The sequence below is a fragment of the Quercus suber genome, unplaced genomic scaffold, assembly GCF_002906115.3.
Source record: "Quercus suber isolate HL8 unplaced genomic scaffold, Cork oak 2.0 scaffold_350, whole genome shotgun sequence".
Classification (NCBI taxonomy): Eukaryota; Viridiplantae; Streptophyta; class Magnoliopsida; order Fagales; family Fagaceae; genus Quercus; species Quercus suber.
This window is the reverse complement of record NW_027069802.1, coordinates 46,375-63,094: the sequence shown is the minus strand read 5'-3', so window position 1 is coordinate 63,094 and position 16,720 is coordinate 46,375. Positions and strand designations below refer to the sequence as shown.

At 35.3% G+C, this 16,720-nt stretch overlaps 1 protein-coding gene across 1 annotated transcript; it reads right to left on the bottom strand.

Annotated features, from left to right (window-relative positions):
* Nucleotides 1-10,777: 10,777 nt before the first annotated feature.
* LOC136061761 (transcription initiation factor TFIID subunit 1-like) lies at nucleotides 10,778-13,533 on the bottom strand. The gene is made up of 3 exons (XM_065760001.1): nucleotides 13,447-13,533; nucleotides 12,369-13,352; nucleotides 10,778-11,525 (listed from the first exon to the last, which is right to left on the bottom strand). The coding sequence occupies exons 2-3, from the start codon at nucleotides 13,341-13,343 to the stop codon at nucleotides 11,166-11,168; spliced, it is 1,335 nt and encodes a 444-aa protein (XP_065616073.1). The 5' UTR covers nucleotides 13,344-13,352; nucleotides 13,447-13,533; the 3' UTR covers nucleotides 10,778-11,165.
* Between the last annotated feature and the right edge of the window lie 3,187 nt (nucleotides 13,534-16,720).

Sequence of the window (16,720 nt, the reverse complement as noted above, 5' to 3'; positions counted from 1 at the left end):
TTAAAATGCTATACTCTTTTCGAATTTTAATATGTTTATAGTAGTAGTAAAATTTTTTAATTTTTCAAAATTTTTACTATTTTTGTCTCTCTCTACAAAAATTAAAATTAGAATTAATAGTTTTCGAGACAAATTCTTATTAAAATTCATTGTTCAATAACTGAAGTCCAACATTGACAAGACAAATAGTGACCATCTACAAATGATATTTATTCAGATACTAATTGTTTTGAAATTTTTATAATTAAAAATTTTAAAATATATTTTATAAATATATGAAAATATTTCGATTAATGTATATGTAGTATATTTTTCCACTAAGATATATATATATATATATATATTAGGTTGATTCTTTTTTCTTTTTTTCTTTTTTTTTTCTGATTCATGTATTGTTTATAAAATATTAAGTAATAATGTATTTTACATTTGCATTTGACCCCAAAATGTGTTGAGATGGCCCTAGACTAGAATTTTTACTTATTTATTTATTTATTTGCAGACTGTGAATTTGAGCAAGCTTTGAAAAGAATTTATTTGAAGTTGAATTGGGGTATTCAATAGAAATGACACCTTTTAGAATTTTCAATTTTTTAAAACTTTTTATTTTATATTTAAAATGCTTTACGCACATAAAAAATCTTCATAGCGGTGTGACCATATTTTGCATGAAATGCATTTAACATGTCAATATCATAGTTAGATCATGATCATAGTGATATTAATATAAAGAAACCAATTTAGTCGATGCTAAAGTTGTTAAAAAAATAAATATCAAAATTAATAGTTTTGCAAAGAAGTGTTCAACAAGTACTACCGTTGGGATATTGGAAGAAATTAATAAGTTTTCATAAAATGCCTCAATTTAAATTTTTGTCTTAGATTTCAAAATGTGTTAAATGCTGGCAAGGTGCCAGATGTTTACCTTTTAATTGACTGTAATTTAAGACAATCCGAGGGACTTGGTTATATTAAGTTCTTGGATGATATGCCAAAAAAGAATTTGGTCTAGTCATTTATAGTGGCTGGTACATCTATAAGCCCTTATTAAGCAAACAAAAGGATGGTGGTGCTTGGGAATCTGCATAAAGACATAACCAAAGTGAAAGAACTAGTGCTTGTAAGCTTGAGGAAATTGAAAATGAAGCAAGTGTAGTTCCAGACATAAAGAAGGCACAAGTGAAGATTAAATAGAACGGTGCCGTTTAGCCTTTAGTGTTGATGTCTTGAGTCTGGCACGTATGCACGTGTGAGAGGCAGTTAAACTTAAGTCAATCTGTAACTAACTTTCCCTCCACTATACTGTGTATATATAATGTAAACGTCCCTGTATTTGTAAGTAGTTAAAATCATATCAATACAACTGTTTTCATAATTCAGAAATTCATTCTTTCTTTCTATCTCTTTTCTCTCTCTGGTCTTTTCTCTTCGTTATTCTCTGTAATCTTTCACAAAGATGATCTTCATGAGGTTTTTTAAGTATTTGGTAAAATAGAGCTGGTACAATTGTGCATCGATGAAAATGAACTTTGCAAAGGCCCATGATTTTTTCAGCTTTGAATCGCCCATCAGGTCTAACGTGATTATTTCAATCCGATTGTCCTTCAATTTTTATTTTTTTATCATTAATTCCAACTTCAAATTTTACTTTTTATCATTTTGACTTTTTTTTTTTTTTTCTCTCTTTATTTTTGCTCCTCTCAAGTAATCTCAGTCAGATTGCTAAGCTTCTTTCATTTGTTTCTAGTTTATATCAATATAAAAGAAATTAAGAAGCTTACCAACTGACTGTTTGATTAATTGAAAATGAAAGTTTGAAAAGTGAGCAATAGTTCAATTAAAATACTAACTTTTTGCCCATTATTCCATTTTTACAAACTTATTTCTTACGAGGCCTCAAACGAAACATATTAGTTGTGTTATTTATGTAGCCTTATTTGAAACCCAAGTCTTCCAGTGTCAAGTTCTGATGTAAAGAATTCAACTCTTTGAAAATTAAGTTCCACTAGGAACTTAAATAATAATAATAATAATAATAATAAGGCAAAAATGCAAAATTAACCCTCTAACTTTCACCATTTTTCATTTCAATCTTCTAACTTTCATTTTTATCAATTCAATCCTCTAACTTTCAATTTTTTATCAATTCAAGGCTCCGTTACAGCTTAGTTAATGTTGCTGTCAGAACCACTAAAACGACGCCGTTTTGCATGTTTTTTTTTTTTTTAATTCCAAAAAAAAAAAAAAAAAACATTAAGGGTCGTTCCCCTTCCACTGAAATAATCCACCCAAATCAAATTTCTACAAAAATTTGGTTTTCTTTTGATTTCAGGGGAGAAAGAGAAAGCAAACTCTGCGTGAGATAGAGATAGAAAGAGAGAGAGTCTGAAACTTTTATTAATTTTTTTTTTCACTGTGTGTTTTTCTTGGCTTTTGCGAGAGTCTAAAATTTGAATCGTTGATTTTTGCGGTGAAAATTTGGGAGAATCTTGAAGCGTTTGTTGATAGTTTTCTCCAGCGTGGAGTCGATGTTCGCCGGAATTAAGCTGTTGAGTGAGTTTGATTTGACGAGAGAAGAGTGAAAAAACTTATGGAAGGAAGCAGAGAAGCAAGAAGATCATCATCATCATCCATGGCGACTGGAAATGGACAACTGAAACAACGTCATAGAAGCAATAGTCTCCGAGACTCGCCTGAAATAAACCAAATGATATTTGGTTTTCTTTTGATTTCAGTGGAAGGGGAACGACGACGACGTCGTTCCCCTTAATCTTTTTTTTTTCTTTTTTTCTTTTTCTTTTTTTTTCCAGATTTTTCTTATTTTCTTTTAATTCTAAATTATTAAAAAAAAAAAAAAACACATACACAAAACGGCGTCGTTCTAGTGGTTCTGACGACAACACTAACTGAGCTATAACGGATCCTTAAATTGACAAAAAATTAAAAGTTAGAGGACTGAATTAACAAAAATAAAAGTTAGAGGACTGAAATGAAAAATAGAAAAAGTTAGAGGGTCAGTTTTGCATTTTTGCCTAATAATAACAATAATAATAATAATAATCATCATCATCTTAACTTAGGTTTTTCTCCAGGGAAGTTGAGTCTCTGAAACTTGAGTTACCTTTTGAAACTTTGAGAGCCAGAGTTCCAAATGAGGCTGCATAATTAATATGTTTCGTTTGAGGGCATATAAACAATTCTAAAAAAGAGGAAGTTATCATTAAATATTAATCACAAAGAAAATCAATTGAATTCAACCAAACTCACTTAATTCCATCCATCCATTTGTCCAATAAGCATGCTAGGGAACTAGCTCCTTCCATCCCTTCGTCTCGCCACAACACAAGATGTGATATAAGCTGTCTATACCTCACTTGAATTAATCAAATTATTTATTTGATATTTAAGGCCTTGCTTCACTAATTGAGGTCAGTTCCTTGTGAACTTCGTTAGCTAGGCAAAGGTCCTTCCCCCTCCTAGCTAGTAGTCAATCCATTTTCTCAGAGAGAAAGATTTACTCTAGTTTAGTTCAAACGTAGCCCGTAGGTGTCAAAGGGTTGTAGAGGCTACTTCCAGAGAGAATTATGGCGAGGAGACCTTATGAAAAAAAAAAATAAGCATTCTAGTGGCTTTTGCCACTAATGATCAATGTTTACAAGAGCTAGATATTTCAATGTCTTACAATGTTCAAGCAACATTCTTGTCGAAAGGATTTTGTAGGAGTCTCAGACACCTACAGAACATCCCTGAAAGACAAATAAAAATTAGGGTAGAAAAAACAAAAGCAATTGTGCACGTGCACATTTTAAGCTAGTTACTCATACTTCTTAAGGAAAAGTAAACTTTGTATACACTTCATATATTAATTTCTTAGAAAATGTTAATGATTATATATTAGTTAGCTTAAGTTTGTTGGGAATTACCATGTTTATAGTTATTAATTGAGTTATGGTTTAGTGAGAGTAGGCAACTGTTGGTATATGAATTGCATTTGGATAGTATTAGGGTTGTCCAAGACCTAACTAGAAATTGCCAAAGTAACAAAATTAAACTGTTTGTCACCCAATCCAAAGCTCTACCAGCTGAAAATGGGTCTTTACCTCCAAGAACCAATGCTAGTGAGTCAAGTTGTGGGTTTCCTTCTCCAAAACCAGAGCCACTCGACTCAACCAACAAGATACATAAATTCTGGCCAGATCACAACCAAGTCTAGTGAGTTCTAGCTAGATCTAGCATGATCCCAACAAATTTGGTGAGATCTTGATTAGATTTGGCAAGATCTAGCCAAATCCTGGCTAGATACGAGGAAATCTCGCCCAGTTCTGGCAAGATCCAGCCAAATTCAGCGACTCTCCACCACCGCATTTCTTTGTCAGTTTCAATCGAATCGAAAAATGTCCCATCCAAGCCAGATCTAACTCGACTTATTGATGTTGGCTATCAGCAGCAAGTCTCTCCACCTGCCACCTGATGTGAGTGGGTTAGGTCTGATTTAAGTCCAAAACCAACCTAACTTGTGGACACCCCTAGATTGTATCATGTTTGTATGGAGGAAGAGGGAGTTTCTCCATCCAAACATACAATAAATCTTTCTTTTTTTCTCTTAAAATATCTAGCACTTATCACTTCACTCGATATGTATTGATAACAGATAAATTATGCACAAATGGTCTTCTACAAAATAGTAAAATGATCATTTTTCTCCCAGAAGTTAAAAGTTTGTGTTTGTCCAAGTTTTTAAACGTGAATTATGTAGTAGTTTATTCAAATTATAGACACGCCCTTTCTTTAATAAAGCCAAGCATTCGTAAGAGGAAATAATCCTCTCAAGTCATTAATTCTATATTATCTAGAAGCCAATCAAGCACTACTTCCCACTTTTGGATTGCTTAATAAAAACATATTTAACAAATAGATTTTTTCTTCAGAAAAAAGAAAAAAAGAAAGAAAAAAGGATCTCAAGTTCTCAACACCACATCGCTAACCCAACCCTGAGCTCATAATTAGCCCAACCAAGGTTTATTGGAGGATAAAGAAACTAATAGAGAATATTTTGTTCTTGCTTCCTTAATTAATTCTAAGGAGCAGCAAATTATATTTATATTAAATCATATAGAAAGAAGATCTATTTTACAAGATGACACAACAAATAGCTATATTATAGTGACTGGATAATATAAGAACTCTTAAACATTATCAATTTGTAGTGATTGGATAACATAAGAACGCTTAAACATTATTATTTGATTCTTGGACTTTAGCTGGAGACACGTTATCTAAAGTTTCACAATCTCAAGGGCAAGTCTTTGACATTGAAATAGTCTCACAGAAGTATAAATCAAGCTGTTGGAAGAGGTTTGGTAAGGGTGTTTGCTAGTTGGTATTTGGATGAGAGAAACTGAACAGAGAGAGACTTGGAGGCAACAAGATTGCGTACAAAATGTAAATCAATTTCAATATTTTTTGTTCGTGCATGAAAGAGTGGATTTGCATTAAAATACGTAGCTCCTATGTTGTCACACCACAAAATAGGAGGATGGTGAGTAAGGCCAAGTTCACATAGTAGATATTGGAGCCAAAGAATTTCAAAAGTAGCATGGGCAATTGCTCTATATTCAGATCCGTTACTGAAACGAGAAACCATTATTTACTTGCGAGAACCCCAAAAGATCAAGTTACGACCAAGGTAGAGACAGAATCCAGATATGGAGCTGCGATCATGTGGACAGCTAGCCCAATCTGTGTCTAAGAATGCCTGTAAGCGGAAGCTTGTATCATGGTAGAGAAAAAGGCAGTGATTCAAAGTGTGCTTTAAATAGCGAAGGATCCGTTTAACAGCACTCCAATGTAAGTCCATGAGATTATGCATAAATTGACAAAATTTATTTACTATGAAAGAGATTTCTGGACAGGTTAAGACCAAGTATTGTAAGGAACCAACAACACTCCTATAAGTGCTTGGGTTGGAGAAAGAGTGTCCACCAAATTTACTCAAGACCGTGTTGGAAGCCATGGGCGAAAAAACCGGTTTGGCTTCATGCATGTTGTGTTTCTTGAGAAGATCAACAATATATTTCCATTGTGAAAGGTAGAGACCAATATATGAGGAGATAACTTTAACACCCAAAAATTATGGAGTGGTCCAAGATCTTTCAAGACAAAGTCAGATTGTAGCTTACTGATTAATCGAGATATGGAAGTAGGATTCAAACCTGTGACAAGAATATCATCAACAAAGATTAGAAACAAAATCAAATCAGAGCCAAACTGGTAAATAAAAAGAGATGTGTCAAACTTGCAGCCTTAGAAGCCAAGTTGAAGGGGACGAGAACTAAGACAAAAATACCATCCTTGAGGGGCATAGCAGCCTGCCAATGAGAATCCTTAGACGCAGTGGTAAAAGATGTTGGCTCCGAGGTATGTGAATCTAAGACAACCAACAGGGCTTTTGGTAAAGGATACCGAACCATACCTAGGAAGAGCGATGTGGTCTTGACAATATTGTCATTTCCTCGGGTTTGCATTGAATGTGTCATAGGTTAAACATGAGCCTGCAATGATATATTAGTAAAAGAAGGAGAAGAAGAGATTAGGGTAGATGTCGATGAAGAGGTGTGGTGAGACACAAACATGACATGTTGCTAAATAGGTGTAGTTTAAGATTGAGGAGGAAAGTTATCTGGAAAAACATGTGGAGTATGAGTGAGAATAGGATCACAATGCTTGATATTAAAATTAGGTAGAGGCATATTTAGAGAGGAGACTTTTGAATGTTGAGATAAGGATATGGATTAGGAGTAGGTAAAAATGGTTTCATCAATACCACATTTTGAGCTACATATATTCAGTTTCTTAAGGGATCAAGAAACTTATAGCCTTAATGATTGAGACTGCATCCCAAGAAAACACAATGAGTAGATTGAAATCAAATTTGTGAGTGTTCTGAGGACGAAGGTAAGGCTAACATGCTCAACCAAAAATTTTTAGGAAATTATAATATGGTTTTTGATGAAAAATTATTTCAAGGGATGATTTATTATTAGTGAGAGGGGAGGGGAGGAGATTATTTAAATAAATGGCAGTGAGAAAGGCTTCATCCCAATATTTCCTAGGTATGGAGGCAGAAGCAAGTAGAGTGAGACCAGTTTCAATAGATCCATTTTGTTGATGCGTATGTGGATAAGAGAGACAATGAGAAATACTAAGAGATTGAAAAAGAGTATGACACTTGCAATATTCACCCCCTAATCAAATTGAATGCTTCTTGTTTTTCAATCAAAGTAACGATCAATAAAAGATTGAAATTTAAGAAAAATATTATAAACATCAGATTTAGAGGCAATGGGAAACAACCAAACAAACTTGGAAAAATCATCCACAAAACAAACATAAAACGATTTCCATTATTAGAAAGGTGAGGGGCGGGACCTATATTTCTATATAAATTAGTTCTAAGGGAAATTGAGATCTAGAAGGAGATAAATGAAAAGGAAGATGGTGAATTTTTCCAAGTTAATGAGCATGACAAACTGGTGGAGTCTTATTGTTGGTGACAATAAGCTGATGAGAAGAGATAACTTGACAAACAATACGAAGTACAAGATGATCTAGTCTCGAGTGCCATTGATCAATGGAGACATGTTCACCCAAGAAGACAGAAGGTTTGGTAAGCTAATGAAGAGAATTGAGAAGATAGAGTTCATTTTTATTCTTGCCGCTGAGAGGTTGACTCTCGAGGATTGATCCTTAACACAGAAAAATGAAGGTGAAACTCAAGGAAAACATTATTATCTTTTGCAAATTGATAAATTGAAAGGGAATTTTTGCTAATATGGGAAACATGAAGAACATTATCAAGTAAGAATTGCTTAGTAGATTAACAAAGAATGGAGGAACCAATGTGGTGGATGTGCAAACCTTGACCATTACCAATGCAAACCTGGTCTAGACCAAGATTGTCTTCAGTGTAAAGGTTTAAGTTGTCGAGGTCAAGTGTAAGATGATTATTTGCACTAGCGTCAGGTTACCAGACCGGATCCACTTGAGTATTAGTAGTAGCAGTAAATGCTTGCGGTGGCGAGGGGGTGGTGATTTGAAAATTATTATTAAAACGATGCTAGTATTTCTGTGCAGTATGATCAACCTTGAAACAAATTTGACCGAATGTCCTTAAGGATCCAAAGTTGTGGGTAGAGAAGGAGGGCACATGGGGACCTTGACCTCTAGAGGAATTTTTTAGCCCGTGACCTCGATGACCAGAATATGAACCACAATTTTGGGAGGGAGAAGATTGGCGGCCTCGAGATTGGGAAGGAGGGGACTGTGCTGCAAAGTTGGCTATGCGATGGCCCATTTCTAGAGGAAAGGAAGCTTGCTTTATAACACGAGACTTGTGGGTGAAAAGATTATCAAAAAGCTCATCCAAAGAAAATGGTTCCCATATGTTATTGACAGAGGTAATAAGGGAGTCATAATCAAAAGGAAGGCCAGTAAGGATATATGAAATAATTTTTGGATCACCAATTTGTTGACCAATGGAGGCGACAAGATTTGCACATGATTTGGCATGCTAAAATAATCAGAGATGGCAAGGCTACCTTCGTCTAAGGTAGAGAGCTGGTAACGAGTTTGCATGACTCGTGGTTAAGATTGAGAAGAGAAAAGTTTCTCTAGTGTTACCCAAACTACATGTGCAGATGTTTGGCCAACTAGATGAGATATAAGATTTTCAGAAATTGTAGACATGAGACCCAATAGCAATTGATCAATTTCAAACCAAGATGCATAGGCAGGGTTTTGAACTAGAATGGTAGTAGAAGAAGATGAAGCAATTTGAATTTGATTAGTTGTAGCAGATGAATTTGATTAAGAAGAAGACATGGAACGATGCGAGTCTAGAGCTCTGATACCATATTAAATTACCAATTGTCCCAAAAACTTAAATTATTAGGATATGATAAATTTAATCATTTAACCAATACTTCTAACATTCCTCCTCACATGTAAGCTCAAACTCCCATTTAATAGGTGGGGTCCAACACATGAGATTTTAAATGGGAGGTAGAATGGAGAAGTTAGAGATCAAACTCAGAACCTCCTACTTTGATACCATAAAAAAACTAATAGATAATATTTTGTTCTTGCTTCCTTAATTAATTCTAAGGAGCAGCAAATTATATTTATATTAAATCATACACAAAGAAGATCTATTTTACAAGATGACACAATAGATAGCTATACTGTAGTGATTTGTTAACATAAGAACTCTTAAACATTATTAGTTTGCAGTGATTGGATAACATATGAACTCTTAAACATTATTATCGAATTCCTGGACTTTAGTTGGAGATACGTTAACTGAAGGTGGTGTTGTCTCAATAGTGAAACAAATGGAGTTTAATACGATATTGTATGGTTTATAAGAGTAAAGAACAGGAAACAGGTTCCAAAGCAAAGGTTACACATAATACCTTATAAATAAAAGTAATACTTGCATACGAAAGGTAGATAACGAAGGGCATGCTTAGTTATTTAGAATTACCAATAGCTTTTGTATAAATGTGTCAACTTTTCCCTATTTTGAGGAGGCTTAACTTTTTTTTTGGGTAAACTAAAGATTTATTAAATTAAAGAAACTGAGTTTGGACAAATCCTCTCAAAATACATGCTTGAAGCATAAAAATATAAAAGCATTAAAATCTCCAAAGGTAGACAGTCAAAAACAGTAAAGTCTTCCTCTTGAGTAGCCCCATTCTTAGCTAACTTATTTGCACACTAATTAGCTTCCTAGAAACAATGACTAACCTTCACCCTTAGAGTTAAATCCTAAAGGTACCCGCTATCAAATATAAGAAGAGAGTGTGCAGTGTTCATTACATGTTGCCCAGTCATTCATCCAACAACCACTTTAGCATCCAACTCTATGTTGCCCAGTCATTCATCCAACAACCACTTTAGCATCCAACTCTACCTCTACAGCTTGGATATTCTTCGCGATGCAAAGTTTCATAACCTTTCTTCATACCTGCCTAAGTTCTAGAACAATTTTTATTAGGATTCTTATACTTAAAATTCAACACTTTTGCCTATAGTTGTTCTCTCTCCGTGTGTAGCCTCCAATTTAATTTAGCTAACAGTGCCAAATTCTTTGGTTTAGCTGCAGAAATTCCCAATCCTCCCTCTCTTAAAGAGTTAGGCCTCGGTAATCTTTTCCCAACGGATGGTGTGAAGCTTCCTCTTTGCCAATCGCATTCAGTGTCTTCCCAAGGAGCATTGGTCCCTTGCATAACATATACCGGAATTGCAGACAGTACTGACTGGGTTAGAACGACTCGTCCTGCGAAGGACAATAGATGAGCCTTCCAACCAGCAAGCTTACTTTGGATTCTTTCGATGACAAAATCAAAATCCTTATTGGTGGAACCTGGGAGCTTTAAAGGAAAACCCAAATCTTTCCCAAGGTTTGGGGTAGAGTGAAGATTTAGACAGGACCCAAGCTCACCTCTTCTATCTGCAGAGACGTTTGGAGAAAAATAAACCCAAGATTTTCCATGATTCACTTTTTGTCCAGATAGATCACAAAAGACATCCAATGCATCCTTTATGCTTTGACAAATTTTTTTCATCCGTCTTGCCAAAAAGAACAAGATCATCTACAAAGAAAAGATGAGAGAACTTTGGACTACCTCTAAAAGCTCTAACAGGATTCCAAAGTTTAGATTCACATTTATCTTTGATTAAGAAACCAAGCACTCCATACACATAATATGTATAGAGATTTTGCAAAATTTATAATATTATTAGTTGGCCAAAGATATGTAACCACAAACTAATTAGTTTGATGAATACCGCATACATTTCCTATTGCTATTATAATTTCCTATTGCTATTATACAGGTTCGAAGTTCGTGTCGCTGGTTAACTTATATACAAATATGTAGAAGGGGAGCAAATAAATCACCCCCCACCCTGACCTTCCCTCTCTCTCTCTCTCTCTCCAAATGATTTACCAAGGACGCAGTTGAAATATAATGCGTTGCAGTGCAAACTTACCTCTTAATGTACAAGCCATGAAAAAACCCCAGAAACTTAAAAATTTGCTCCACCAAAGAGGGGCTTTCAGGCAGAATTTTTCTAAGTTAACATCAATATATATCTAATTATTACTATTCCCTATTCTCGATACCAGATTCAGCTTCAGTCAAATGTTCATCGTTCTCCACTAACAAATAATCACAAATCTCCAAAAGCTGATCGGCAAGTGGAGGAATTCCTGGATTGCGGCCATCGTTGTATCTGTGGGCATTAAAGGTGATCTGCCACACGTCATGCCTGAAATCTTCCCGGCTCTTGTATTCCATCTTCCTCACCTTCTCCTTGATTGTTGATAGATCCATAGGGCGCTTTATGATGTCATAGTAGTCAGGAGCTTCCTTTTTTGAGACTGGTTTTAAGAAAAGATAGGATACCTCATACCGGTCTTTAAGCGTCTCCACTATGCGCTCCAAGATGTTTGCCAAACCAACCTGTGGGGCAATTAATCAAGAATTTGACATAAATGGGAATTCATGCAGAAATTACAAAGTGAGTTGATATATGTGAACAGAAACTACAAATGTTAGCATACCCGCTAACAGCCAATCTATAAAAGTAGACACTTCAACAAAAATAAAAAAGAAAGAAAGAAAACTAAAGGCAAAGAAACAAGATGAATCTCTTCCCTAGATTTTGTTTTTAATAAAATAAAATTGTATGACCAATAGGGGTGTATTTAAAGCAGCTTCACAAAAGAACAGGTTGGATAAAATAATCCAACCTTCCCTAGATTTTATTAAAAATGCATTAACCTCTCTTGTATTTTTAAAAATTACTCAATTACTGCCCAAGTTTCATATTTATTATGCACTTTAGTCCAATCTATTACTGATACAAACAGAAACCTTTAATGCCAAAATTAATATTATGTAAAATAATAAAAGTAACCTCACCTAGTTAATCAAACTTTTGAATACATATGATAAGGGCTGTTAAACCCATTCTTCATCAATAATAAAAGAAACCTCTCTCTCTCTCTCTCTCTCTCTCTCTAACATATGATAGTTCAGGTATACCACAACTCTTATTCCTTTCATTTTAAGTCCAACGGATAGGTAGATGTTCTTTGCAAGGCAAGATCGACGAAAAATTCATCCACAATCAATTTAATTGAGTTGTCTCTTGCAATTGATCTTTACCTAAAGCTTATCTATGAGGTGAGATATCATACCATACAAGATAAGACCACCATCACTGATAATAATGGAGCAGCACATGAGGAAGAAACCTACACAGAAGAAATTAAGATAACAAGGTAAGACTAAGCACAGTACCTCTCCCCCCTTACGACGCTTTGTTGGTGGGCCATAATCTGCACCAAACTTTCCAAGCTCAGCAACAGGCCTCCTTTTTGCACTTCGTTCTCTCTCTGGCACCCTTTTGTCATTTCTTCTTGTTCTGGGGTCCTCTACATACTCCTCTCTTATTTCAGGCCTCTTCTTCTTTTTCTTCTTCTTTGCCTTCTGTCTTTCTTCTTCCTCCCTCTCACTTCTGATCGCTGCTGCATATTTTTTTATCTCTACTAACTTTTCTTGCCCTTCGAACCATCTTCCATCCTCTCTAGGTTTCTTTTTTGCAGACTCCTCAGCCAAAGTCCTCCTCTCCAGCTTCCCGTGCTTTGCAATATTTGATAATTCAACTATTCTTTTAGTCTTCCGGGACTCAAAACTAGGACTTCCATCCTGACTGACCTGGTCCAGGTCAATAATTTCTTTGGGCCGTTTGATTATGATTTTCTTCTGAGGCTGTTCTCTATCTGTTTCTGTTGGTGGCCGTATCACGATAGAGCGTTTATGAGATTCTAGCTGATCTCTAGCTGTATTTGCTGGTGGTCGTATTTTGATAGAGGGTTTAGGGGTCTCTGCATCTTCAGGTTTCATCTTGTTGGGAATTATTATTTTATTAACCTTGACAGCTGACTTCCCAGTTTCAGGATTGGGAGTGACTGGTTGGTCTGAACTTAGTGCTGCTTCAACAGCAAGATTATCAGAAAACTTGTCGATGGAACCACACTTGAACTTCACTGGAAGAACTTTTGCCTTCAAACTAGATTTTTCAGCCTCAGGAGTTTCGACCACAGCAATTTTTGTAGCACTTTTTGGAATGGCCTTCTTTGTCTGAGTTTTCTGCTGTGTCTGACTAGAAGGATCCAGAGGTTTTATTTTTACAGGTGCCTTTTCTGGATCAGCAGTTTCAACGTGTGCTTCTAGTTCTTCTCCATACTTAGGGCAGTTCTTGTTTGTCCTCATATGTCCAAGCTGGTCATCAAAAGGTGAACAATCAATACTTAATCTCTCTCTCTTTTGTTAAAACATCATAACATCTCTAAAGTAACAAGGTAATATTACACACCTGACCACATGCCCCACAAACGAAACTCTCTCTTGCAGATTTCTTCTCCTTAAAAACCTGGTTTCAGTCAGGAGAGTTAATTAATGCAGCCTTGGGCAGCAGATGTAAACACTAAATGTTATGACAACCATTCACAAAAAAAGCATGTACTTTCAGATTACAACCATACAGCAGATTGGCTCTAGAACAGAAATGAACTCAAAATAAGTACAATTCAATCCTCCCCTGTAAAATGAAGCAGTTTTCCAGACATTTGAAATTACATCCACCCAGAAAAATAAGCATTTTTAGAGGGAACCACTGCATATAACACAGTTTAAAACCAGATCAAGGGAAAATCCCTAGAGCCAAAACTTGTCTCCATTCTCAAAATTTTTTTAAAAAAGTAAAATTTCATTAAAAAAAGGTTAGAAGGGCACCAACCATTTGTCTCTGCTCTCATGATAAGCTAATGGACAATAATATGTGCGCATTCAATAAAAATTCATGTTTTCCCAGTAAATGCACTAAATTCTTCATGTGCTTTCTAATAATTCTTGTAAAATTGTCATTTTGGGGATGATTCCTGGTAGATCAGACAATTTCATCGAATTGAGTATTATTGTATGTGCAATAAGAACACCATACCAGCAACATCAATGAACCTGACTACTTAAGTTGCTCATGATACATTTTTAGCTTTTAGAATCTATTTCTTGGTTCAAGATCCCCCTTCCTTGACTGGAATAAAAAATAAATACATCTATTCCAGCCAAATGGGAATGGGAATATGAACTTATATTCTATAGCATGACAATTGAGTTGACGTCTTGAATATATGTTTACTCCATACTGGGACAGACCACAATAGGATTAGTCTATATGCATTCTAATTATGAAAAGGGATTACCCAAGCATATTTAAATGAGCACTACGTTTACATATGGATCCCGATCTCGTTACATTCTGCTTAGGCATTATAAAAAAAAAAGTATAGTAATTCTCAAATGATGAATGAACCAAAGATGCATTGGTATCAATAAGGCACTCCAACATTTGGTATTTAAGGGCCTCTGATAGTTACTGCTAGAGGAAAGTGTGGTTTCAGGCTATATCAGGTTTAAAGATAAATTTGGGGAAATCAGAATTGGTACTAGTAGGTCATGTGCCAAATGTTGAAGTACTAGCTGACATCTTGGGATGTAAAGTGTCTGTGCCACCACTCGGGCCTTCCTTTAGGGGCAAAATGCCTAGCTGGGTAGAAAAGGATGTATCTTTCCAAGGGTTGTATATTCATACTGGCTAAAATCACTTTTTCTAACCTACCAACCTACTACCTACCTCTATTTCCCATTCTCATGGGGGTAGCTCATTCTATAGAGCAATGTTATGAATAACGTTTCGGTGCCCATTCCAGTTTGTTCATTGGAACATAATATCTTGGTACCGGCCTATTTCAGCATACAATTTCGGGATTACCGTATATAATAATAATAACAAATTTTTAAAAAAAAAAAAAATTATTAAGCTAAATATTCAAATTGCAAAGAAAATACAAGTTTTGGGGGAAAAAAAATTACATAAATGATACACCTTCCAATAAACTTCCCATTTACTTGCAAAAGTCTTCCCCACATGAATATCATCTTTCCCTAGGAGCACTGATTAGTTTTACCACTCCTTAATTACCGTGAGTTCTCTTCCCAAAAAAGTTACTATCATCTTCGTCTTCTTTCTATTTTTCTCTCACAGACCATACACCCTCTCTGACTCCATTCTCATCTTTCTTTCTTTTCTTTTTTTTTTTCTTTTTCCCCACCACACCAGCAGATCTGATCCACTGTTTTCCTTCTACAAACATCAACAAAGTAAGCACGTAAGGGACTTGTCTAGTCATCTTTTCCTTATACTCTGAAATCATATTTTGATTTTGGTTTAAGGAGAAGGATACCCAAAACTCATTTACTTGCAAAAGTCTCCCCCCAGCCCACGTTAATATCATCTTTCCCTAGGAGCATTGATTAGTTTTACCACTCCTTAATTACTGTGAGTCCTCTTCTCAAAAAGTCACTATCATCATCTTCATCTTCTTTCTATTTTTCTCTCACAGACCATACGCCCTCTGTGACTGTCCATTCTCATCTTTCTTCTTTTCTTTTTCCTTTTCCCCCACCACACCAGCAGATCTGATCCACTGTTTTCCTTCTACAAACATCAACAAAGTAAGCATGTAAGGTGCTCGTCTAGTCATCTTTTCCTCATACTCTGAAATAATATTTTGTTTTTGGTTTAAGGAGAGGATACCCAAATCTCATTCCAGCCAAATCTTCTGTTTCAGCCAGTATTGGCCGAAACTCACCGGAACAGCCTGAAACTTTTTCCGAGGAACAGGGGGTTATCATTCTGCTTTGCATATCAGTACAATATTTTCCGGCCATTCTGGCCAGAACTAAATGAAATTCAAAACATTGGTATAGAGAAGTTGCAAAGGGATTTCTTGAGGGGTGGAATTGGAGATAAGTTTAAGTACCCTAAGGAGCTTTGGGCAAAATTCTAACTGTTGATAACACACTAAGTGGCGAATAATCATTATAGATTGGTGTTGTACGTGTAAGATGTCTGGGGAAACAATGGATCTCCTAGCTTGAGAGCTTTGGAGTATGGTTTTTTCTCCTTTTCACTGGGTGGGTGATTCCAGAGCTTTTAGCTTGTTGGCAAGGCAAGTTTGCTAGATGTAGTAATATAGTAATTTGGAATGTGATACCGCATTTCTTACATGGTGCATTTGGAGAGAGAGATGCCAAAAATTTTGAGGGTTGGGAAAATTTTGTTCTGAATCTGAAACTTTTATTCCTCAAATCTATATTTGAGTGGGTGAATGCTTCTGGTCTCTTTTCTTTTGCCAGTATGCTTAAGATGCTTGATAGCTGTATTTTTAGTACTTACTGTTGGTGTTTGTCTCGTATACATCCTGAGTACATGGGTTTTGCCCCTTTGCAGTTTTATTATTTACTTTTTTTAAATATTTTTTCAGTAATAACAAATTTGTATTGCTTTAAGAACTCAAATAGATATGGAGTATATGAGAGATTCTCTTAAAGAACTAAAGTCTAAGATTTTAAAGATCCACAAAATCTACAATAAAGCATTTTTGATCTAGATAGTGGATAGATGAATCTTGCCAATAATTATAGAACATTAAAAAAAAAAAAAAAACGTATAAAAGCATATTTGATCTGGATAGATGAATCCTAAGGGTATGTTTGGATGGAGGGAATGTAGAGTGGCTGGAAAT